The sequence below is a fragment of the Lichenostomus cassidix genome, chromosome 3 (assembly GCF_008360975.1).
Source record: "Lichenostomus cassidix isolate B80296 chromosome 3, HeHo_3.0, whole genome shotgun sequence".
NCBI classification, from domain to species: Eukaryota; Metazoa; Chordata; class Aves; order Passeriformes; family Meliphagidae; genus Lichenostomus; species Lichenostomus cassidix.
In genome coordinates, this window is record NC_139483.1 from 97,399,895 (window position 1) to 97,425,829 (window position 25,935).

At 36.7% G+C, this 25,935-nt stretch overlaps 1 protein-coding gene across 6 annotated transcripts in view; it reads left to right on the forward strand.

Annotated features, from left to right (window-relative positions):
* ASAP2 (ArfGAP with SH3 domain, ankyrin repeat and PH domain 2) overlaps positions 1 to 25,935 on the forward strand; it is an 88,144-nt gene that overhangs the window by 20,953 nt on the left and 41,256 nt on the right. For all 6 annotated transcript variants that reach the window (XR_014851097.1, XR_014851099.1, XR_014851098.1 and 3 more), the window contains exons 3-9: positions 2,348 to 2,493; positions 11,027 to 11,101; positions 13,134 to 13,183; positions 21,436 to 21,565; positions 23,676 to 23,761; positions 25,054 to 25,129; positions 25,608 to 25,694. Coding sequence is in view for 3 of the 6 variants with exons in the window: in XM_085056826.1 (XP_084912952.1) it covers positions 2,348 to 2,493; positions 11,027 to 11,101; positions 13,134 to 13,183; positions 21,436 to 21,565; positions 23,676 to 23,761; positions 25,054 to 25,129; positions 25,608 to 25,694 (650 nt within the window). In the remaining 3 variants the exon portion in view is untranslated. The remainder of the gene's footprint in view (positions 1 to 2,347; positions 2,494 to 11,026; positions 11,102 to 13,133; positions 13,184 to 21,435; positions 21,566 to 23,675; positions 23,762 to 25,053; positions 25,130 to 25,607; positions 25,695 to 25,935) is intronic.

Below are 25,935 nucleotides of genomic sequence, written 5' to 3' on the forward strand. Positions count from 1 at the left end.
TTGATAGATTTCATGCATTTCATTTGTAGACAAACTTTTAAAATCCATCAGGAAAAAACATGGGACAGGAAGAGTATTTTGCAGGGTTCCATGGGAGAAATAGATTTTTGTGTTCTTCAGAAGCACTTGGGGAGTACCAGCTCAGTTAGTAGTATTGCTGCAGTAAATTACCATCAGCATTCTGGGGAATGTCTCAGAATCCACAATAACAGACCTTAGGATGCTGGGGAATAGCAGACTCTTGGGGATGCTGTGTAGAATGCATGCTGTGTATGTTTCGTAAGGTAAAAAGCATTGCCCAGCTACTGATTGCCCATAATGCTGAATGATAGCAACCTTTTCACCTTGCTTTCATGCAGGGGCAGATTTCTCTTTTTGCTGTAGGAATTGTGGCCTGACCTCTTCTCTTACCTGGGTTCACATAAACTAGGCTGGGCACAGGAAGCAGCTAGAATGCAGAAAGCAGTATGGAAATAATTCACCTTACTGGGTAGATGTGAGATCTAGAGGAGTTGTGACCTGCCACTTCCTCGTTTTTCTGTCTGTGCCAGCTCGTTGAAAGCTTGTTCAGGTGTATCTATATCACACTATAGTATTAGATGAGCATCCTTACTTCATCCAACAGCAAAACTTTTGGTAAGTGCTCAGGTCTTGTTGTTGATGCTGAGGAAAATAAGTAAATATCAGTGCTAGTACTCAGTTTTTAAATTTAATAGCTATCTGCAAACTGTCTGCCGCGGGCTGCAGATTCAAGTGCTCAAGTTAAAGACTTGTAGAATTAATGCTGTTTGTGTAACTTCAATTCTGCATGTACATTATGTCAGTCTTAAATCACATGGTGTTATACCACTGCTGCATAGGGGTTTATTTTCATATATTGGAAAGTAGAGAAAATTTGTAGCTATTTCAGAACAAAGTTCTTGAATGACTGTCCAGATAGGACACATGAACAGACAGGCTTGTTTTTAGTCTGGAGCATGATAAATTTATTGAACAGGTTGTATAACTAATTCATAGAAATTTGGGTAAAGGACATCATATTAAAATCCTTTGGAAATTAAATATGTTGATGTGTACAAATGGGCTTGAAATGAAACTGGATCATTGCTTGTTTGAACAGATTAATCCTCTCTAAATAATCTTCAGGGTTTATGCTAGACTCATGTAATGACTGAGACAGTCTTTGTTCTTATTAATGCATGATTAGTTTTCTAGGGTGTAAAGGTTTTTTTCCCTGGCTTTCTTTGAAGCTTTAGAAATTATCTACAGCTAGAAATAGGCAATGTAAATTTTCTCACGTGGTCAACTTGATGTACTTTGTCCACATGCTCAAGCTTGGCCTGGTCACTAAACTTGGGTTCAGAAAAACTTTCTGGTTTATTCCACAGGTCAAATTGACTTTTGACAAAGGGACTTTTTATGCCTGTCTATATAGGCAAGTAACCTGGTGACCTAGGAGTAAATCGCTTGGGCAAAGTAGTTAAGACTGGAGCCTCTCAGATTTCCTTTATGTTTGAATCAGGGGAACTTATTTTATGCCTAGATTTCCTCTCATTTCCTGAGCTGAATAACTCCCCAACACGTGCAGCTCAACGCTTTCTGAACATCGGTGATAGGTGTGTGCTGCATGAGTTGTACTGGTGTAGCCCAGGACCACTGGGTGACTTCTAGGGCAGAGCTTCTGGTTTTGTTGTCTCAGAAAGGAATCTGGTTGTCATGAACTAGAACTGCTTTCAGAGCTCACCTGGCCTGTGATAAATGCAGATTGCTAGGATTTGCTTCAGATCCCCATTGCTGCCCTGAATCAGAGAACTAACATGGTTGTGTCCTCCTCTGTAACGTAGTTTGTAGTCCTTTTTCCTAAGATGACCCCAGAGTCTTATTTGATCTATTGCCTTCTATTACAGAGATCCAAGACTCTGCCAGCACACTTTATCTCTTCTGTTTCTTTGTTCAGCACACAGTAAAACATAACAGCACACAGTTAAAATTAGAAAGTGTTGATAAAAGACTCTAAAATCTGAAAGTTCATTATAGGAGTTGGGAGTTGTTAAGTGGTCTCTGCTATGGTGCAGAAATATTGTGGGTCCTTCTAGACTGTCAGGTGTTTTTGTTGTCTTGATGGCACATAGTCATTTGTACAACATGTGGATAGGTACATGCAAACCAGAATTAGTGAGGTATGTAATATTTCTGGCATATCAGTGTTAAAATGTAAGTAATAACTGGTTTTTGTGTCAAGTAAACATTTTTAGCAATTACTCTGAATTTTTTTTTAAACCCTCAGTTGTGATTTCAATAACCTTTTATCTACTGATGACATCTTCATGTTTTGCTCTTTTTGAAGCTCACGTGGAAAATGAAGAACAGTATACACAAGCACTGGAGAAGTTCGGTGGCAACTGTGTTTGCAGGGATGACCCAGATTTGGGAACAGCGTTTTTAAAATTTTCTGTGTTTACAAAGGAATTAACTGCACTCTTCAAAAATTTGGTAAGAATTATTTAAGAAAAACATGTTGAAATTTTAAGGCCATTACAAAGGCTGTATTTCGGAATTATAACAGCTATAACAGCTCTTCATATTGAAGACAATTTGTGTTTTAGCAACCACAGTCCTTAAAAAATTCTCAGCTTATGAAAATACCTCATGTCCCAGCCTTTCCCCTTGCGAAAGTCAAAACTCAACCCAAACCAAAGAAACCAGAAAGGAAACCACCACAGAATAGAAACATGACAAAATTGCCTCTTTCCAACACTTCTCACATCTGAAAGCTTCCCACAATAAAGTAGTTATAACATGCATTATAAAACACACATCTCGATTTACTTTAAAATTCTGAAACCAGCAAAACCCAACTTGATTTACTTATGATCATGAGGTTTAACTTTACTTTTTCCCACTTTTCATTTGTATTTGTAAAGGGAAACTTTAATTGCCCTGGAAAAGAGCATTCTTGCTTGTCAGGGAAGTGAGTCAGGGAAACAGAGTCAAGCAAAATGCTATAACAACAGTAGCGTCCATTGGAGACCAATCCTACAGCAGAAACCAGTAAGTCTGAAAAGCTCTTGGTGAGCCAAGTGGGATAGAGCCAAATGGAAGAACAGAATTTTTAATTATAAATGGAGAATTTTCAGCCTCAATTTCACATTAATCAGAGGGTACAAAAAGGTCAGATTCTGATTACACCGTACTAGCTAGAGCTTTCCCATATCTTAAGTCCTAAATTTACTTGAATTCACAGAACTCTTACACCAGGGGCTAGGAGGGGGAAATGACCCAGATTCCCAGGAGCATTTAAAAGTCTGTGTCTGCTGAAATCAGTGGCATGGAGACACATCAAATGCTTTTGTGAGTCTAGACCAAATGTCTGTAGTTTGCAGCCAGCTGGTCATAATCACTTCTTTGGGGAATGTTTCCAGTTGATGGGATTTAGGGCAGTTCCATTCGCTCTCTGATGCTGTCCTCTCTTTTTACCCAATCATGATATTGATGAATACAGCCCCAAATGTATTTATCAACAATGAAATGTATTTCATATTGGTCATATTGATTTGAACTTCTCTGGATGTACAAATATTGTCTGAGATTATGTATCAGAAGAGGCATCCTGATTCAGTATGAGTCAGTTATCCCAAGTCTCTCCTACAGAGGCAGACAGCTCCTATGGAAGGGAAAATGGAATGGATCTTCTAATTGATACCTTCTGTTGACTTAAACCCCCTCTCTATCATATATTAATTGCAGTATGATAAATTCATTAGGCAAATGGATCTGGGAAATATGATGTTTAGGTGGTTTTGAAAAGCAATCTGCTAAAAGCTACACCTCCTCCCCAGAAAAGCCTTTTAATGTATTACATTTCAAGAATACTTCTAAAAGCTAGAAGGTGTTGCTATTTTACCAAAAATCTTAGCTATTTGTTCTCTTAAAATCAGAAACTATTATTTCTACAAAATGTTTCTGGCAAGAATAACTTTTCTTCCACACTTTAAAAAGGGAAAAACACCAAAATAAATATCTATGGGAAGTTGGAATGCATGTTTTTGTTACCTTTTGTTATCCACCTAAGTGTTTTGTGTGTCTTCTCCAAGGAATATTTGTAGTTCTTTTGGCTGTATACTGTATTTTTCAGTAGCAGCTATGCACTTTTGCTTCAGTTTGTGTGTATAAGAGGATATGTCATGGGAGAGTAGCTAAGTCTTCAGTTTTTCTCAGTTTGTGGTTCTGATTTTCCCTGTTTTTGAAATGAGTAATTTTGCATAGTCATGGATGTAATTTTTTTTTAATATTGCAATAGCATAAGCACCTTCTCTCTTTAAAGTTCTGCTCCTTCCTAATATGCTTCACAATGTTGAGGTTTGAAGATTTTTTTCTCCTGACTAGCAAAGGAAACCTAATGGTCCTTGAATTTAGTGTCTCACTAGGAAAACAGTTTCCTCCAGAAGGAAATACATATGAAAAAAATATGTGAACTTCATTATTACTTTCAAATACCATATTTATAAACAAGAAATCTAGAATTATGAAAAATTATAGATTTATGCAGCTTTACCTATTAGAAGTCAATGCCACTAGAATAAATATTTAGTAACTGGTCACTTTGAAAATCTGTTCATAAATTCACTGATGGAGGTGTAGTTTTCTAACATGTTAAAAGGGTATTGGCCAGTGTACAAAGTCCTGTACAGTAATTAGAAATAATTTGGGGTGTATTTTGTTAAAGTCATAGCCATATGCGCATTCTCGCAGTGAGGTGACGTATCCAACTCTGAATGCTTTCGACATATTGACATTAAAAACATCTCTCTCCTCTGGTGTTTCCTTGTAGCATTCCACATGTTTTGGTTGTGAATATTTTCATAAAAAATACAGCCAGGGCCATGCAACCTGCTGCTGTTAAAAAAACATCCTGAAAGGTACTCTTTAAATAGGTCTGTCTCTGGAGTTTCACAGGGTGCTGAATTTCCACAGAAGATTTTAACTGAAGTGAATGGGGAATGTGCAAGGAAGTGAGAGGACATGTTCAGACTGGAACAGATGCCAAAGCTATTAACACTGGCAAAGCTTTAGGGCTACTGTCAAGTTTTGCTTTGTCATATATTTTACTTTTGTTTCTAGAAGCTGATGTGTTCTGTGAGCTCTTGGCCTGGATGGCATTTAGAGCTGTAGCTCTAAAGTACTTGTGGAAAAAGATTTTCCTTAAACTTGTCCTTAGTAAAGTAGAGGAAAGCCATTATAAAGTTGTTCTGCTTTAACAGGAGTTTTAGGTGCTTTTTTTGCCTAATAATTTTAAAAGTTGCCCAAAAGACTTTGAAGTTTTTATGGCTTTATCAAGGCATCAGTGTTTTAAAGTATTTCAGAGACAGCTGAAGTGTTTTTGGTTTTAATCCAAAAACCTGTAAACTTAAGTTAAAGTTTAGGTCTTGCGGTTTTTATAAGTTTCCTATGCTGCTTTTATGTGTGCACTTTCAAATAGTACATAAAACTCAAACCCCCCCCCCCCCAACCTTTGTAGTTTTTCTTCACTTTTGAAGTGATTTATAAATACATCTTCAAGAAATGAATTGATATTTACTGTGTACAAGATCCTTGTAGCCACTCATTTTAGCCATTCTAACACAGTTTGCATTATTTGGATCACTTTGTGGTATATACTGTACAATTCTTTTCTCTGCCCATAGCTCTGATATCAACTTACAATTTTTTCTTCAACTTCTGTTTTTTAAGAAGATTGAGCAATCAGTTTGTCATTTTGGTAGTGAAAGATCTCAAAATACTAGAGGCCATTTTCAGAGGTAACATACTACATTTTTGTAGCAAGTGCAACATTTTATCTTGATGGCAACCTTGTTACTGATTCCTAATGGAATTGGAGCATCCACTAGAGTAGTGGGAGCTCCTAGGTAGGTTAGGTCTGTATTGCATTTGCTTGCAGTGTTAATTACTCTGTCTTCCTAATTATAGTGCCAAGGAATAAAGGTGTGAGTCTTAGTATGAAAAAGATTAGGACAAGGAAAGGCTCATTACAATATGTTTGCACTTTAAATATTTTCTCCTTTAAATCCTATTAAATTGCTACACTGAAAAGAAATAAAATCTACTTGTGCATCTTTGTCAACACTCCTTGAAAAGAGGTTTGATCTGTGAAGATGAAGTAGCTGTTTAGCAAATACCATTTTCTATATTTGTTGTTTCTTGTCCTTTCTTTTTCATTTATATAAAACTTTAAAGCTAATGAAACAGGCCAGATTGAGAGGAGTGGATCTGATATTTCCACTCAGTGGAAGGTAGCTGGGAGTAAGAGATTCTATTTTCTATTAATAATCCTTGGATTTTTAGTTATAAAAAATGGAAGAACAGTAATGATATTTTTCTGACCATATGCTCTTGTTCTACTTAGTTTTTTAAATGTAAGAAGAAAGAAAATCTGCTTAACTGTAAAAGGTAACAATAAAACTGAAGGACATATATTTTCTGTATTACATAATGAACTTGAGAAATTTATGTCCAGAATTTTCTTTGTTTGAAGGAAGGTTTTAAAAACCAGTGTTTGGTGTCTGAACCTTAACAAACATATTTTTATTTAGAAGGACTCAGTTAAGCCCATGAAAAACTCTACAGGTGTACATATTTGAGATTGGAGTATTATATGTGGAGCTTAATGATTTAAGTTGTAAGCTTTCTGGTTTTCACTGGTACACTTGGGGAAAACTTGGCTAATGGTGAGAGGAAAAAAATAATGAGTACTGTTTGATGTATGCTTGTAAAGATATAAACCAAGATGTAGTAATTCCTCCTCAGCAGCATGGGTTCAGCTCCACCTGGAATCACACCTTTGTGTTTTTGCAAAGGGTATTCATCCAGCTGGAGGAAATTTGGAGGACAGTAGCAAAACATGATTAGGGCTACAATAGGTTGATTTATGAAGAAAATTTAGAAGAATTTTAAGTGTATGGTTTGCTTCACAGGTAACTGATTGTGGAGAAGGAAAATAATGAATTGCATCTCACTCTGAAAATATTAGGTGAAGTGTCCTAGAGTTCTAAGTGTTAGTAGCCTACCACTTAGGTCATTTAACCTGGGTTAGAAAATGTGTAATCTGGAATTCTCCACTGGCAAGGAAGAAAGACTAGAATAATTGCAAGTCACTTCCTTCCTTTGCTTTTGCAACTCTTCATTTTTTGCTTTTGAGGTTTCCCGTGAAATTCTTCCTAATAGAGAAGTTCCCAGCCCATAATCTGTGTATTGGTGGTGGTAATGGGACTGTGTCTAAGTGGTACATGGTGGCAGCACTTGGTATCTTGTGTGAAGGCATTTTTCCAGGCAGCTGTGCCAGCAGCTCCATGTGGGCACTTAGTGGTGCTCAGCTTCTCTTTTGCTGGAGTAATTTTCCCTGTGGCATAGTGGCTGGTGGGTGATGTCCCAGCACAGCCACACCTGTGCTGCAGGGGAGAGGGGGTGAGGGCAGCAGAAAGGCAGCATTTGTCCTTGTGTGTGTGGGGATGGCACAGTGCAAAGGTGACTGCTGGTGCCACCAGGCTTTGTTTCATGTTTTGCTGAACTCTTGGGAGTGCATGATAAAGCTTAAAGTTTAGACAAACGGTGTCTCATCCATAGTGGATGCTCTGATTTCCAGTTGCTCCCTGCTGTGTTGATTGGCCTTGTCCTACTAATGCTCACATCACTGGGAAAATTCTTAGAAATTAGTAAATCCAATAGCATTTGCCATAAAGAAAGAAAATAACTTAAACGATGATTTGTCAGCAGGCAGTACTGCCATCACCTGCCCACACCCAAGCTCGTTGATGGTTGAAAAGCCCTCAGCCAAGTACCAGGACTGCATCTAAAGTTTAGTAATGGCAATAGGAGATATATCATACTGTTCAACTGCCTGAATTTTAGTTTAAACTGAAAAGGTTTTAAGTTCTGCATGTTAAGAAAAGTATTTAATTTCTGAAGTATACTGAAAAGGTTGGTTTTTTTCCTTTCTTTTTTTTTCCTTTCTGCTTAGATTTAGAGAACAGAACCTATGGAAGTACTGCAGGCACCAGTATCCAAAGCTCATATTTAAAAGAGCTTTACTTTAAAGAAATCAGGAGGGTAATTGCTGACAAACAGCTAATTTAAATGTTTAGCCATAGACCCTTAAACCACTTGAACATCTTTCCACTTCACAAATGCTGGCTTGCTTGTTGCCTCTGCCAGCACTTCTGGCAGCTACATGTTTTGTTTATATGTTCTCTCCCCTGCCATTTCTTCTACTCTGAGCCTTCTCCAACTTAGGAAGTTTTAATTTTTTACCTTGTCATCTTGTTGGAAACTGTCAGAGGAAAACTGCAAGTGCCAAAGGTCAACTATTTTTAAAATTTTTTTTCTTGCTTTTTTTTTTTTTTCCCAATCTGGAATTTGCTAGTGTTTCTCTGAGACAGGACGAGTTTAATTTCTATGAAGCTTTCCTGCACCTTCATGCATGTTTTTATTAAAGAATATTTTAAAACATGAAGTAGTCAAAATGTAGAGGCCATTGCATACATTCTAGCTCCTTGTACTCTGCGCACAGAGTAGGAGCTGTGGCATATTAGTGCTTCTCTGCGTGCCAAAAATGGGTCTATATTTTTAGATAGTTCAGCTTAAGCTTCTCAGAAAAGAGGGGAAAAAACATGTAAAATCTTTCATCTGTATATTGCTTGCTGACTTATAGATATGAGGGTGTATGATTCATCTAACTAGGTTAATAATGACAAGTTCATGCATTATGTATGTTTACTGTTGTTACAAATAAAATAGGAGCCTAGGGAAGACAATAGACTGATAGTAATGAACAGGTGATAGCACACGGAAGGAATTAATTTGAATAGGCAAACATTCTCTAAACTTTTAAAAAGAATATAGAGTTTTTTCTCCTATTTTTTTTTAAGTTGCTTTGGACTAGAGCGACTAGAGCTTGTGGTGTGAAATTCTAGCAAATATCCGTAACTGTTTTGGAGTCTGATTGATGTTTACATGAGTACGTCTGGGATAGTACTTCAGATATTTTTTCTTTTCTGACTTGAAGTAAAAACAATTGTCTTGAGTCTGCTTTTGAGAAATACTTTGTTCTTTATTTCTGTTTACTGAATTTGAAGAATGATTAAAAGGAGGCTATGAAAGTATTGATCCTTAAGTTAGATATTTGACTACATCACACATAAAATAGAATAACAAAGCAGAAAACTTTGCATGGAATGATATCTTGGAAGAGAATTCTTATGCTTTTCCACCTGGATAACCCTTCTGGATGTGCACTTGAAACTTCTAGAAGTTTTGGGTTTTTTTTTCCTAGGTTTTGTGTAGTTTAAACTTTTTCACTTGTCTCCTGTATCTAAGACATATAATTTTATTACCTTTGGAAATGGTCATGTTGATATGCACATGTGGTAGTACTGCTGATGACTTGGGAGGTGGATGGTTTCCAGTACTGCCAGCTAAGCATGCATACATGTTGCTCATTCAATTTTTACAGGAAGTACTTAAATAAAAACCAACACAGCTGAAATTTAACTTGTTGATTCCAAAGGGCTGTGGTTGAGTCCTGCAGCTTGTTGGGGAGGAGAAAAAGTAGGGTGGAGGAGGGGAAACGTGATTTGTGTTAAGAGTTCAAAAGACCTGATTTTCTATATTTCTTTAGTCTTCCCATGCAGAGACAATCTGTGTAACCTTTAAAATTAATTAGGTTCACTTTGACTGCTGGCTGAAATTTCAAGCCCATGCAGTAAGGTAGTTTCTTTGGGGAGGAAAGGAGGGGACTTGGGGGCTTTGCTTGTTTATTTTAATAACAACTGTTACATACCACTGAGTCTATTCTAGTGAGGCCACCAAGTAACTACAGGGTGATAATATTTTGAATTTTTCGATTCTGGGGAGACTGAAGGAACCATAATTGGAAATTTTTTTTTCTTGAAATTTTAGTATTTCATCTCTGGATGGGTTATGCCAAAAGGGATTTTGATGTCCCTGACATTATTCCTGAAGAAATAGAAGCATTTGTTCCTACATGATGCTAAGGTCTTTCTGTAATTTGAACATTTGAAATCCATCTTCATATAGGGATTTTGGAGCTTCTTGAAAAAAAGGAACTCATCCAAGGGCAACTTTCATTGAACTGCTGCAAAAGTTATTGGTTGCTCCTCAGAGCAACCAATCCATTTGAATTGTTACAGTTTAAACTCTCCGCCTAGATATTATGGCCCACACCTTGAATGTTTTCCCTGAATCATAAGGGAGTGGACCTGCAGTCTTTTCCTAGCTGTATTTATGCCTACAGTCTTTCTTTGTTCTTTTCCCTTATCAAAATATTACCATACAGATACTTACCTAAAACCATGCTTATTTTACCATTGTCTTAATTTGAAATAATTGTACTTATCTTCTCTTGAATTGCTTACATACTAAAGACCTCATAAAATGCTTCTGTCAAAGTTAGCATGAGATAAATAAGGTAGATGTATTGTTTTTGAAAAATAAATGGAAAATACTGGAATGGTGGCTGTTTTGGAATATTGGAATGGCCAGTATTCTTTGTCTTTACAACTTCTGTCAGAATAGGATGGCATATGTTTTATAGAATAGGTCTGAAGAGGCTGGAAGGTAAACAAGGTTAATATAAAATATGCTCATGAACTTTAAATTATCAGTGCTAAAAAATTGTGTGATGGTTTTCATATAATTTAAACAGGGAAATAAGGCAATGTAAAAATTAGTGGTCTTATTTTTGTAGTCACTGTTGGATGAGACATTTATAATCAGCAGTAATTCTGGCGGTTTCCTGCTGGCTCGGGTCGTAGTGTTTCTGGAGTGAGTTTCATTAACTCATGTTGCTTTCATCTTTGATTACTGGCTGTGCTGATAAACATCTCCATAAGGTAGGGATAGGAAAATAATATGTGAGCTTTCCTTGTGAAACTTTCTGAAATGTGTGTATTAAGACAGTTGATGTTCTGTGTCTAAACATATTAACTAATTTAGTGTAACTTTCTTGTTACAGATTCAGAATATGAACAACATAATCACTTTTCCATTGGACAGTTTGCTGAAGGGAGATCTGAAAGGAGTAAAAGGGGTATGTTTTTCTTCCTATTTATTTATAGTATTGTTGTTGGTACAATGGATACATTTAGTGAATGTATTAATCTTATGTGTTGCAAGGCATAGGGTACTCAAGTAACATATTAGCTCAATAAACAAGACTTTGATGTTTCTGTTTGTTTTTGGGGGGTTTTTTGGTGACTCGAGTAATCCCTTCTGCTTGTGGTTTCACATACCACATGTTCTTGACTGTGTATACTAAACAACATTTGAGAAGCTTTAAAAGCAGGCCTGAGATATAAGAAGATAAGCAGCAAAAGAGGTGTGAGATTTAGATATTTACTCAGTTGAGTGATGGGTAGCGCTATATTTTAAAGGATTATTAGTAGTGTGTTTTTTAGCCTTCTAAACTTACTTGTAACTATACAGATAACTAAAAACCACACATTAGACTATATGAGCATAGGATTTTTCTTAAAGAGGCTGAAATCAGTCTGTGCCCCAAGGACATTTACTATTTGAAATAACAGCAACTTAGGACTCAAATGATGATATGTTTATAATAAATTTCAGAGCCTATGGTGAGCAAACTTACTTGGCTTATGCTTTGTTTACTAGTGAGCAAACGGGAAATGACTGGTAGCTATTGTTCTAGGACATCGAAGGAAGGAGAAAAATATGTACATAGACTAAAAATGGTTTCTGTAAATTACTGGAGGATAAATAGATCATTTAGTAAGATAGGCTTATTATCTTTGTGTTGTTTGCTTACCACATTTCACTCTTGTTTTCCTCTATGTCAGAATAAATACATATATTACAATACGGTGTTGCCCCACTGACTTGAAAATGTAAATGCTTTAGTTAATTAAATAAATGTCTAAATAACTAACTACCATGTAAGAATTAGTTCCTAATCCATAGTTGAAAAGTGTTTCTAGTGTCTGACAGCTAACTACTTTTTTTGGTAGTTATCTGATCTCTTGAACTTCATCAGAATTTCAGCTCTTGCGTTTTTAGACATCAGTGAAATAACTTTACAACTTGTTAAGGTAATTTTGTCCAAATTACCTTATTCAGATGGAAAAAGATAAAGGAATTTGGAACATAAATAATTCAAAATTCTCACAGAATTAGTTATGCTGATCTATATGGCCTATACTGTTCCCATTAAGTCAGTGGAAAATTGATTTCTTCAACTTTAGTGCGATGAATCAAATTCTTAGCCAAGGGTATGCTGCAGCCTTGGAATAGGGACTTCTTTTCAGTAGAGCCAGGGATAGAATGATGACAAAGTGACTACTTTGATTAATTGCATAGTATGGTCTTGGGATAACATGTTGTTATACCTTTTAAGGAGTAAAATGGAGCTGTAAAAATTGTAGTAAAAAGCATCCTAGAGATGCTTTAAGAAACATGACTGTATTAATTCTCTTTACAAGATTTTTTTTCCTATGTGCAAGACTGCTTTTGCACAACCTTTAGGTGAGCTGTACAAGAAGGAGTGAAGTCCCTTATTCTAGTAGGCACTGCTGATGCCTAGATGGGCTTACCTAAAACAGAGGCTAGACAAAGCTAAGAGAATAAAAAGTAGTTATATTTATTGAAGGGTCTTCAGGAACATTTAGGGCAGTCACAGCCCACCCAGGGGCTACATCCAAAGTGGGCAACAGGTCAAGGGTTTTTCATACTTTATAAGTTTTGTCCATTTGCGTATCAGGGGTTAATCCTCCAAAACAGCTTCAGGTAATGAAGTCAATTACTCCAAGTTTGCTCCCCCCAATTCACTGTTGTTTATGTGTCTTGGGGCCTGAGACAGTAAGGTGTCCTTGAGTTTTGGGCTTAGAGAGGAATTGTTTTGTCTAAAAATGAGAGAACAGTAGCTTAGCACCCTATATGGAGCCTAGAGTTATTACTAAAGAATTACAGGATTACAGATACATGAAAAATATAGAAGCTTAAATCCTAAGGCATCACTGCAAATGGCCAAAGTGTGTCTTAATTGTTAGGGCCACAGTATTTTTTATGTAAATAGCTGGCTGTAATTTTTTCTCTTTTCTTGACAGGACCTGAAAAAACCCTTTGATAAAGCTTGGAAGGACTATGAAACAAAAGTGTATGTATACTTTAAACTTTTGTTTAAGAGGGAAGTGTAACTAAAATCTGTAGTGGTTATTATTTCATGCCAAGTTTGGATGCTCTCAGCATGTGTAGCGTGTACTAGAAGTGGATGTACACCTATCTGAGGCTTGTAAGTTGTGTCTTATGTCATGTATCTAGCCCAACTTACCATAAGCCACTTTTTTGAAGTTACCAGATACACTATATAGCAGCTATAAAATAAGTTTATAAAAAGTGGAATTTTATATCCAGCTAAATAAATTGAATGAGTCAGCAAAGCTCAACACCTAATATCAGACACAATTGATTCTGGCTCCTTGTAAATCTTAAATGGTTCAGTGCCCTACATCAGGGACAGTTGTTTCCAGAGTTGGCCAGGTCAATTGTATCAGCACAGCTGACAGTTTCTGAAGTAGAATTTTGTAGTGAGTTTTATTCCACATTACAGTTTTACCTGGATTATGACTGTCAGTTTTGTCACATGTCCAGTATCTTTGTTCTTCTGAAATAATGCTGCCTTGCTTCAGACCATTTCTGATAATACAGGTCCAGAAGAATCACATATGATGACACTATTTAACACAAATAACTTGCAGATCCACAGCCAACTAGACTGGCTGAAAATCTAGCACCATTTATATATATTTTTTAATTGCACAAAATTATAATGATTCTCTGGTGCCCACTGAGTTAGTCTATCTGAAGTCTTCAGAAATTATTCCTGTAGCTGGTTTACTCACCAAAGCAACAAGTTAGTGAAATTCCATTATTCCTTTTGTGAATAACAGTGAGAATGGTCTAATTATTGCTTTCTAGCATCAAATTGTGAGGAGGACCTATGTGGCTTTTAGTTTTTGAAACTGCCTAGCTACAGCTGGATTTTCGTAACAATACCCTCTGAAATACTAAGATAAACCTCTGGTCTGACACTGTAAATCCATGGAAGATTGTGAGGGCTCCAGTGTTTTATGTTCTTGATACCAGTGAACAGTCTCATTTGGTGCCTACCAGTTATTGACTGTTGAAGTACTTAAGATTTCTGCTCATTGCCTATGGCAGTAGTTGATCTCTGAGGACAGGCCTCAAAGAATAGTCCTATAATTTAGTCTGCTTGGTTGCTAGATCTGAAAACTTGTTTACTTGTATATGACTATTCATAGTGATATCCCACAATGTTTGTGTGAAGAATTTAGAATAGATTTGTGTGTTGCTGGGACATACACCAAGAACACTATTACCACTGGACCAAGATCTCTAGTGCTTTTAGGATTTCTGATCTAATATTCGCTACGATGGGTGTGTTGAAATGGTGTAAACATTTGTACTTGCTCATCAGTTTGCTCAGAGCTGGTGTTTCAGAGTCAGATACTCCAGGGATATTATCAGTTGTTATTTGATTAGTTAAGTACTTGAGAAGTAAAAAATTCCCTTAGAAAATGCATTTATATATTTGGGGATTCTCATTTGAGGTTATGGACCTGTTGGAAATATTGCTGTGTTTGCTGTATCATTCAGGAACCTGAAAATGTGATGCTGACGATGTGGTTTCTGTCTGTGGAATTGAATCCATTGCTGGTTGTATGATATAATGAGATTTTTTTCTTTTTCTTTCAACTGGCAATCCTTTAGAAAGCCTGTTTTATGACTTCACTTTCAAGTAAGACACTTGGGTTTTGATCTGAAACGGGTTTCTTTTTCCACTTGCAGTTACCTCTACTTTCTGCAAGATTTTTTAACAAATGAAGCAGACAATGCTCATTTCTAAGCCATTTATGTGTCAGGTTATTCAACATGCAATAGCCAAAGGTAGCACATATTCATCAGGAGATTCTTTCAGATCCATGAACCATTTTTGGGGGGTTTCTAAGTTGTGAGCTGGTACAATTGCTGAGTGCTCTATTTTTTTAAGTGGTTAGATGAAGGCTCCACATCAATATTCCAGAATTTTAAGCTCTTGGTCCAGCCTGTTGAACTCCTTGACTTTGATCAAGACCAAAGGATCATCTGCTTGAAACTCAGGATAGGCAGCCTGGGAATTTTGTGTACAAGAAAATTCTTTACCACAATGAGCTGGTTTTGGTTTTTTTTTCTTTTTTTGTAGGCTGTTCTGCAACAGCAGAAATTACTTTTCATGGCTTGAGGTTGGCAGTCAGGAAATATTGTTTTTCAGTGCAAGCCATGTTGCTTATACCAAGGAGCAGACCAGTTTTCCATGTTTCTGTTGAGCGAAATTCAGAGTGGAACTTCCCTGAGACCCCTGCCCCTGCAGTAGGACTGTGCAGTTTATCAGACCTCTTGTGCATAATACGAGTTCCCAGATAGGTTGAGATGCTGCCAGCTGTCATTATGGAGCATTGGTCTTTACAAATCAGAGATGGGAAGTTTAATGATGTGATTTGGAATTTAGGATGAGAATATTAATTTGAGCCTGAAACTGTTCAGGTCAGCTTTTTTCTCATACTAATTTTTGCACATAGGAAAACAGTGAGGTTTCTCTGGGTTGCTATTATAGATGCTGCTGAGGTTTCTTAAGAAAATAATTCTTCATTCTGTGACTGTGTCAAATGGATCTAAAGTTCCTTAGAACTGTGTGTTTTGGTCATCTGTAGCAGTGGATGGATGCAGACTCACCTCAAGAAGTCTTGATTGTGCATTTTGGGGGTTTTGTTGTGGTGTCTTCACACTCTCTGCTTTAATAAAAAAGGTGAAGGAACCAGGAGAGGTAACCTCAGTCTCACCTACAGCTTGTATTGCCAGAGCAGAATGGTGGATTTAGGTGGTGATAGCGAGAGGTTTGCTCAGCCTGCTTCAGTCTGTTACTTTAGATAACTTCTTGTTTAGATTGTGCCTAAAACCAATTCTAGGTGTATGCTTAGTGAGCTTTTTGCGGGGATATTTCTTCAAATATGTGAAGAACTCTTTTTTAACTTTTTTTTTTTGTTTGTTTCTTTTTCTTGTCCCTTTGGGTTAACAAGCCATTCAAGGCTGCTAGGCTGCTCTTTTTCTGCACATGCCTTTAAGTATCATATGCTTAACATCATATCATTCATCTACATTTCCTAGTCACAAGTACACCCTGTGAAGCTATATGCCAGATAATGAAGTGCTATTTTTGTAGTCTGTGGGGAAGTGACAGTCTTCATATTGATTGCAGTCTTTATAAGGAAAAATTTAAGTTTATTTGGCACACTGCCTTGTCTCTCTTACTTGCACCTTTGTGATGACCTCTTGGGTGCAAATATACCCAAGTGCGACCTATTTGAAAAGAAATAAAATTAATTCAAAAATGTCATCTGCTTTGCTTTATTCCCATAACAATTTTTGAGCTGCTGCTTCAACCTCTGTATGTAATTAAGTGTGTTTAAAAATTACTATCTATGTAGTTCTTGTTTGCGAGACAGATATTAAGATCCATTCTGGTGCTCTTGGATCACCGTCCATCATTGTTGATTACTATGCACCTTTGCCCCGTAGCCACTGAACTTCTCAGATTATTTTCCTCAGGATCACCATAGCTGAAGTAACTGAGGGAGGCTGGATCCATATTTCTTTGTACTCTGGGGCTGCTCTTGAATAAGGTAATATGAGTAGCAAGTAACCTATAGCTTCATGCAGATGTACCTCAATCAAAAACTGGGACTATCCTGAGGTGCCATTCATGAATGATTTATCTTTTCTCACCGTCAATTGTTAACATAACTCAGTTGGAGCCATAAAGATTTTTAAATGGTTTTAAAGCTTTAAAGCAGTGCATTTCTCTTGGGACCTCAGTTACAGTTGTTGTTTCCCACATAAGATCTGGGAGATGCTGCTGGCCGCTACAGCAGCACAGTGGGACTGGTCCATGTCCTTTGGGAGAGCTGCTTCAGATTGGGCTCTTTTTGTTACGAGGCAGTTGCTCTCCCCCATGTACTTAAACACTAATGGCAGGCGTGCCGGGGGACCATATGGGGAAGGAGTACACATGTCATAAAAACTGCTCATTCTCCCAGCAGACAGATCGGATTCAGCAAGGAGCTGAGCCAGATTTCACCCACATGCTTCAGTTTAATCTGTCCTGTTGTGGTAGATTCCGAGGTAAAGACTTTGTATCTGTTTTGCACAGGAAACAGAAGCATAAACTTACTGAAGCATATTATTTACAATTTTTTTTTTTTTAGCAGCATATGTCTGTATTCAGGACTTATTGAACTTCATACCATTGGCTTTTACCTATTTATCCATCTTGTCCAGATCCCTCAGCAGAGCCTTCCTACCCTCCAGCAGATCCACATTACCCCCCAACTTAGTGTCATCTGAAGACTTATGAGGGTGCACTCGATCCTCTTTTCCAGATGATTCATAAAGATACTAATCAGGACTTGCCCCAACACTGAGCATGGGGAATACCACTAGCTACCAGTCACCAGCTGGAGTAACTCCATTCCTCTGGGCCTGACTCTCCAGACAGGTTTGTTTCCCAGTGAACAGTGCACATGGTCAAGCCATGAGCAGCCAGTTTCCCTAGGAGAATGCAGTGGGAAACAATGTCAGAGGCATTACTGAAGTCCAGGTAACCACATCCACAATGTACTGTTTCAAGTCTAAGATTTCATATTAGGTATTTTTATATTCAAAGATATTACCTACAAATTAAACGGAAAAGTCTGAATGGGTCTGCAGGTGCAGATGAAATGATGAAAATATGTGAGTACATTTTGCTCCTTCTGCCTTTTTCTCCCTTATCATCCAGATCAGGATGCATGAAAAGGAAAACCTTTCCAGCATTTCCAAAAGGAAAAGATGACTTCTCCATTGAGGATATTGAGTGATAGGAGAGACATGGTTTACTGTCAGCAATGACAGGCAAAATGGGTGAAATAAAATGGAGGCTCTTTCACCAAAAAGCTGAAGGGCCAGAGCCTGGAGAGTCACACTGAAAAGGAAGAGTAGACAAAGAAAGGATATTTGAAATGAAAATGTCTAATATTATTTTGTCAAACAAAATAGCCTTCAGAAGCACTTCTTTTTCCAAAGTGCTACCAGTTCAAGTGTGTTCCTTACAGGTGCTATTCTCATTCTCTGCATCTTCATATGCATCTACCCAGACTCACCCCAGCTTACTGCTTGGAGAAGGACAGGAAGAGTGACAAAGTTGTTCCCCAGCCAGCCAGTTCACTACTGCTGCAAGTTGTAGCAATAATGAACTGCTACAGGGTCCTCTGGTGGTTTACCCTTATTCATTGGCAGAAAATAAATACAAGTCTTTGGTGTTTATTTATACCATGATCTGAATGAAAAAAATTATTTATTTGAAATACAAATTATAATTTATATTATAAGATGGTTGATTTTCAAATTGGAGCTGAAAAAATAGTTTTATAGTGGAAACTGAATGGGTGAGACCTTTCACTTTGTATCTCTTTGACTTTACTATTGTAATTCTTCATCCTGTATTTCAGCTTTGCTTGTCTGTTACGTCTGAGCTCACTGTATATTATTTATGTGCAGCTGTGTTGTAAATGGAGTGACGCGTGCTCACATTTTAATCTTAGTCAGCAAAGTCTGTATATGTGATATGTGCTGCATGAGCTTAAAGAACAGCAGCATTACAAAACATTTGCTGCTTTCTTATTGCTTCTAGGGTATTTTTTATAGTTTTCACAATTTTCTTAGTAATTTGGGTTAATTGATCTGCCTGGAAAACCGGAATACCCTGCAACATTTGGAAATCCCACAGTGTTATGTTACAGGACTGTCTTTGCCAAAAGGATTTGGTTAATGTCACAATAGAATGACACTTGAAGCTGAGTTGATGCTTGTATTTGGATCGGACACACAGTCAGCCTTTAGCATGCAGAAGATTTACGAGCAACACAGCTGTACAGGGTTTCTTTGTTTCCCTAGAAGCAAAATGTCCTGTAGTATCAGTCAGATAGGAGGTAGCATATTACTGTAGCAAAACAGCAGGATAAATTCAGAATTACAAAGATGAAGGTGTAGTTTGATATTAGAAGCATAAACAATGGGGAAATGCAAATGTGAGATCACTGTCATGTATCTCTGATACTTGTCCCAGAGAGATGATTTGGGGTTTTTGGTAAAGTATCTTTTTGAGTTTTTGAAGACATGTAGCCTGAAGCTCCACCAAATGGCTTCAAGGATATCTTTCTCTGAATTGCATGATAGAGGTCAGTATATTTTCGTCTTGGTTTAACTATTTTTTCACCTGTGGAGTATGATTTATCTTTTAAAGAGCAGAAAGGACTCTTCCACCAAAATCTTATTTTCTTTAGGAGGAATACGATGTATGCAGTGATATTATGCATAATGTTTGACTCTTTGGCAGTGTTAGCTGTCTTTTGGTTTAACTAGCATTTAGAGATACTTTTTGGTATGCTAATAACCTCCTAAGATTTTGGAGGTGGTTTCATTATCTTATGTTTGAGTATAGTTCTCTGTAAACAATGAAAATACTATACAATAGTGATTGATAGTTACTAGCCTTCACACACTTGGTCACATGTCAGTGAGTTCTCTGGCCTCAAGAATTGTGCCGCTAATGTGGAAATTGGGAGAACTGAAGCATCCTGGATCTTTCCTCTGAGGTTTTACTGGTTTAGAGCTATCAAGTATGATGTAATGTAAACTCTTCTAGAGTGTGTGCATATTTGTAGTTTTCTGTGAATCTTTTTGTAATGGGTTATCTCTCCTGTGCAAGATTGTCTGGTTAATTCCTGTGTTTGGACTCTTGTTTTCTGTGTCTACAAAATGGCGTAATTGGCAGTAATTGAGTAGGAGTACAGACTTATTTTTCATGAAAACAGAACATTCTGGAATTGAGTTTTAATTCAGGCGACTGAAGGTTTTCAGAATATTTATTTCAAAGGAGAGGAGTTTCCTTCCAAACGTCTGTTTCTGGCGGGATGTGATGGGCTGAGGAGGAGCACAGTGCTGGCTGGATGTGCTGGCTGCTGGAATGCTGCGCAGGGCTGGCTCTGCTGTGCCTGCCTGTGCTGAGAGCACAGTGGAGCTTTTTGAATTGCTGCTCAAAGTGCTTCCCAGTGGGAATGTTGAGGGGTGGGATTAATGGAATTCATTCTTGTTTTCCCTTGCTGCTTGAGGTGTAATAGGAGGCAGTTCCTAATTCTTGAGAAGTATAAGTACAGAATATTTTGTTGATTGGAAGTCCTTAGGCCTTCTAGGACGTTTTCCCATAAGCTATTAGGGTAATGTTAACATCAGGTTAAGAGAGTACTTGAGACATATCGTGTTTTCAGAGAGAGAGCTGAGAGACTCTTGACTGCCCAAGAGGAGGTAGGACAGTTGTGTGTGTTATTTGTTCCTTTGATCTCCTTCCTGTATTCCTGTGTAATGCTTCCTCTTGTTCAAAAGCAGTATAGCATTTCCTCAGGAAGCTCTTTTCAGAATTCTGAAGTTCTAAATGGTATGAGTGGCAAACAAAAAGTCTTCAAAAAGTGAACACCCTCGTGTATTTTCTTTCCTTTATATCTTTTTTTCCCTATATTTTACGCTTGTCTAACTGGGTTGTCAAATTATGCTACTGCATTTAGGAATAATATGGAGAATAAAAATGCAGAAGTGTGCTTATGGGAATATGCCAGGCATTGGTTATTCATTTATATTCTGCAGGAGAACCTGTTTTATTCAGAGATCTTGGAAAATGTTCATGGAAACTTTTAGGGAATTAGGACAGCTGGTCTAGCAGACTTTGAAGTCTGTAACGTAGCCGGCTGGTCGGCATTCCCAGTGCCAACTGGCTCAGCAGCAAGTAGAGACAGCAACTGTGATTTTGGCTTAGGAAACCCTGTATATATAGAAGATGACTTGATGACAGGCAAGACTCAATAAATCTGGTGACATAATTGAACTTTGTTAACCAGTGTTTGCTCAGTTGGGATTAAACATCCCCTTATGTTTTCAATTAAAACTCTTTTTTTTTTTTTTTTCCCCTGTATTTTCTTTCTTTGGAGCAAGAGCTTAGTATCTTCTTCTCATTTATTGTCTCCTTTTGGAATATCTGTCAGAACATTATTTTAACAGATGATTAATTAGATTTCAGCTACTGTATGTCATTGCTGATCTTTAGTCATTGTCAAATTTCAAATGAAATGTCATCTGGAAGTAAGTCATATGCAAAGCTACAGGAGTTTGGCTCCGCATCTGTCAGTAGATTTTGTGAATAATCTGACTTCCTGAGAGGCTGTGGATTTCTCACTTCATTGACTAATTCTTTTTGCCTTATAGTACAAAAATAGAGAAGGAGAAAAAAGAGCATGCTAAGCTGCATGGGATGATTCGAACAGAAATAAGTGGAGCTGAAATTGCAGAAGAGATGGAGAAGGAAAGAAGGTTCTTCCAGTTACAGATGTGTGAGGTAAAATTCAGTGTGAAATTCATATTGTTCTGCTGCTGGTTTTAGGAAAATTTTGAAAAATGCAGTTGTTCGACAGCAGCTGTGACATTAAAGTGAAATGCCAAGTTATTTGTTGACTCCATTTGTGAAAACACATTTTTTTATTATCCTAATGGGCAAACTTTGCAGGGAATTCAGTTATTTTCTAATTTCACCGAACAGGTCAATTAATACAAAGCTCAGTAAAACACTAAGAGATTATAATAAGTAAGTCTTTACACTATTACTTCACTAAAAGTTATTTTAAGCCCTTGATCATTCTCTGAGTTGTTCCCTGTGCTGACAGCTGTTGCGTTATTATGAGGAGACGCTCTAGTCTAGCACTGCTGGGCTGGTGCAGAAAAAAAGTGCTAAGGATGGAATCCAGTTGTCTTTCAAGTTGTTTCAGAATGTTTCTCCTTTGAAATCTCTGTGATTTTGCAGTATGTTAAATCTGATGTGAATATTTTTGGTTCGAATGATTTAAGGCTATGTCTGGTTCTGTGGTTGGGAATTCAAGTTGCTGTGTTCTTTTTTAGTATGCATTAGCCCAGAAATACACCATGGGTGTTTCTACTGCTTTTACTGTAATGATGATAGCTAATTTGACTCATATGCCAACATAGCATAACTGCAGTTTTCCTGAATATCATTTTTAGTAACTGCATGCACTCATACTTAAAAGAAAAGTTCCATATTCCTGTACAGAGTCAGACTAAAATGTTCAAAACTGATAAAGGGGTTTGAGTACCAAATAAACATATGGATGTTGTCTGCTAATTGCCCATCTGTACCCTTCCTAAGAAACAACCAGGAACAGATGCTTCTCTCTTGCTGTGTCACAAGAAGAGAGAAGTAAAGGAAGAGTTCACTTTTGTCAGTTGTAGTGATAATGCAGGGTGAAGTCTGTGAAATTGGATCAAATTACCTTGAATGTGCAATAGCTGAAGTGTATCCTGTATTTCTCCTGATTTTGAGGAGAAAAGGTTTATACTCGATTACCTTTGAATAGTTGTAAAAGAGGACTTTGGTTTTGTTTTGATAGTAAGTCAGAGGGGTGACATATTGAAGTTTTATCATAAGTACAGACTAGTTCTCTATGAGAGTGAACTGAATACCATATGCCTAGAACTCCATTTTAAATTAACAGGAGCTGGAGAGGTGATTGTTGTAACTAAATATTCTAGACAGTGGACATGTCTACATAAGGCTCATCATTTGTTCACCTGAACCAGCATAAGAAGCTGCAACATTGAAAGCTGGTACTTGCATGCTGCTTTACTTTAGTTGTTTTAAAACATTTAGGGTGTACTGTGGGAAAAGGAAAACCAGATACATTAGAGCATCATTAAGAAGACATTCAATCCTTTGCTTGAATGTCACTTTCTAAGATGGGGTTAAAATTTGTTTCATTCAATGGACAGTTAAAGACTTTGATCAACTGTACTTCTGCTTGCATGGCTGACATATTTTATGCTATGGTATTCAGGGGAGGAGCTGCCACTTAATATGGACTTTGTGCCTTATGCAAAAGGATGGTAATTACACATTTTTTGTGCTTGACAGTAGGTTTTTTGAAAAATCTGTAATTAGTTGTAATTACCGTGTATAAGGATTTGATGAGGAAAAATATAAAATCAGCAGGCAGATTTAAAAAATTCTTAAAATAATGCCTCATTTATTTTTTTTTTAGTGAATTGCTTTCCTTCTTAATGATATCCACTTAGCAATGAATTTAACTAGTGAGATATACCTTTTTAGATATGCTGCTAGGTTTAAGATGGGTTCCTAAATGTGCTACACAAACCCTTTCATGCTTTCTGTAACAGAAGATTTCCTTAGAGCCATAAAGGATATTCTAACAAGTTGAACAAATCATAGTGAAATATCCTCACAGGATATCAAAAATCAGCGGTGACCAGAATTCCATTTGTGTGATTTAACTCTTGAAGCCATTTTTTACTGCATTTTCTTCTAGGTCTTGTAAATCTGCAACTATGAAAACTTGTTGAAAAATAACTGAAAATAAAGTGTTAAAAAATACCCTATAGCAGTAATAATTAAATTCTTTTGTGAATGACTGTTTTAACAGTACCTGCTGAAAGTCAATGAAATCAAGATTAAGAAAGGAGTGGATTTGCTTCAGAACTTGATCAAGTATTTTCATGCTCAGTGCAAGTATGTTTTAATTTTCTTTGTATCTACTCTAACTGGAACAATGTTTTGTTTTCAACTTCTGACATCATCATAACAGTTTTCTAGAATTTCCAAAATATATCTTAAGATTTAGCTGTTCTTGTTGATGTCTTTTGATAGATTGCTTTTGTTAGATCAGTCGTTGCTTTTGTTACTATATTCTGAAACATGTAATGAGGTTGAGCTTGTTGCATTGAATATAATTGTATGCTCCAAAGGGGTGCCAAACAATAATTTACTGTGTTTATAAACTATTCTTGAAACAGGGCTTTTAATTTGATCTGTTATTTAGTGGTCCATTAGTTTTGATGGACTTCTTTGAGTGTATCTAGCAATGATCTAAATTAATTCTGTGCTCAAGAAAAATAAGTTGCATAAGCAGTGGAATAAAACTATATTGAAAGAGTCACTCTTTTTCTAGTTAATTGGAGGAGGACCCAGTAATACAACACATAGTTCTCATTAGAATTATGTTCTTTTGTTATGATAGTCTTACAAATCTATCATGTAGCAATGAAGTCACAGCTATAAACTTGAAAGAGCCACTGCTAACCTGTTGAAGTCAGTAAGTTTTCATCTTAAAACACCCATCTGCATGTATGTATTTTCCCCTAAATAGCTGTGTTGCTTTTAAAATCAGTTTCACTTGTAGTATGTCATTAATCTGCTCTGTCCATTTAATACAATTTCAGCAACATAAATGCTGTGTTTTGTTGTCACTTTCGTGACTGCTTCCCACAGTGAAAATACTTTGTGTTGCAAACAGTACAGCAATATTTAATCAAATATGCATATAATTGTGATTATTTATTAAAAAATAAATAAAATTTATTTTTTAAATCTCAAATTATTTTATTTTAAGTTCTGGAATACTTGGCATAGATAGCATTACTCTGCCAATACAAAAGATATGTAATACAGAAAGATGTAGCATATTTGGTTTGCATATAGACCATAACTGGTGCTGGGGAAACAAAGGGGTTTTCCTTTAGTAAAAGCATAGGGATGAGAACCTATATTTGAGGTGAGAAGGAGGAAAATATATATGGCAGTGGATTGTGGCAGTTCTGAATCTAACTGGGGATTTTGCATGTTAGAATAAGCTATGATGGAAATAAAGAGGTGAATCAGTCAAAGATGGATTAAAAAAACGTTTACTGTTTTGAAGTTTATGGCATGGCGTAATAATATGCATGTCTTCCTTTGGCAACTTTCTAAGCAGAAAATACAAAGTAAACTTTCATAACAGCTTGCTTTTTGCTTTTCTTTTCAAGTTTCTTTCAGGATGGGTTAAAAGCAGTTGAAAGTCTCAAGCCTTCAATTGAGACACTCTCAACAGATCTTTATACAGTGAGTAGCAACCTTTTACATTTGTGTGATAAATTAATTTTTTTACAGTAGAAGCCTGATCATTTTGGTTCAGGTTGCCTGACTGTTTTAATCGTCAGCATTTAAGGTTTGGAGTAGATTGTTGAGTAAAATCTTGTTTTAATACAGCATTCAGAAGGCTTAATTTCAGTTCAGGACCTCACTGTGTAAAATGTTATGAAAATAGTTTTTGCTCTTAAGTGTTTATTAAGTGGAAAATAACATGTGGTTTCAAATGGAACACAAGGATATTGTGAGGCAATATCAAAGTCTTAACCCAGCAATGGCTTAACCGTTACCAAGTTTTCTGAAGATACAAAGGAAAATAAACTGATCACATTATCTTTTCTCTTTGCTTTTATTCTCACTGAACATGAAGCAATTAAGCAGCAAATTTGAAAGACCTGCATTGAAAATGAAAAAAAAAGTTATTTTTAACCTGTGTTTTTCTTCACTCAAGATCAAACAAGCACAAGATGAAGAACGAAGACAATTAACACAGCTCAGAGATATTTTAAAATCAGCACTCCAAGTTGATCAGAAAGAGGTGAGCATTTAAGGTGGTTTAACTTTGGAATACCTATTTTATTTACGTCTAATTTGATGTTAATCTTCAAAATAGAGTTATTTTAACTTTTATCAGACATCTAATTTCTTCTGTTCGTTCATCTTTGTTTTGATGCTGATACTGAATGTTTCTGACAAAGGCATTTTTTAAAACATGAATGCCTACTAAAAATATGAGACTTACTGCAAAGTAACTTATTTTTGTTACCAGCATTGTAAAA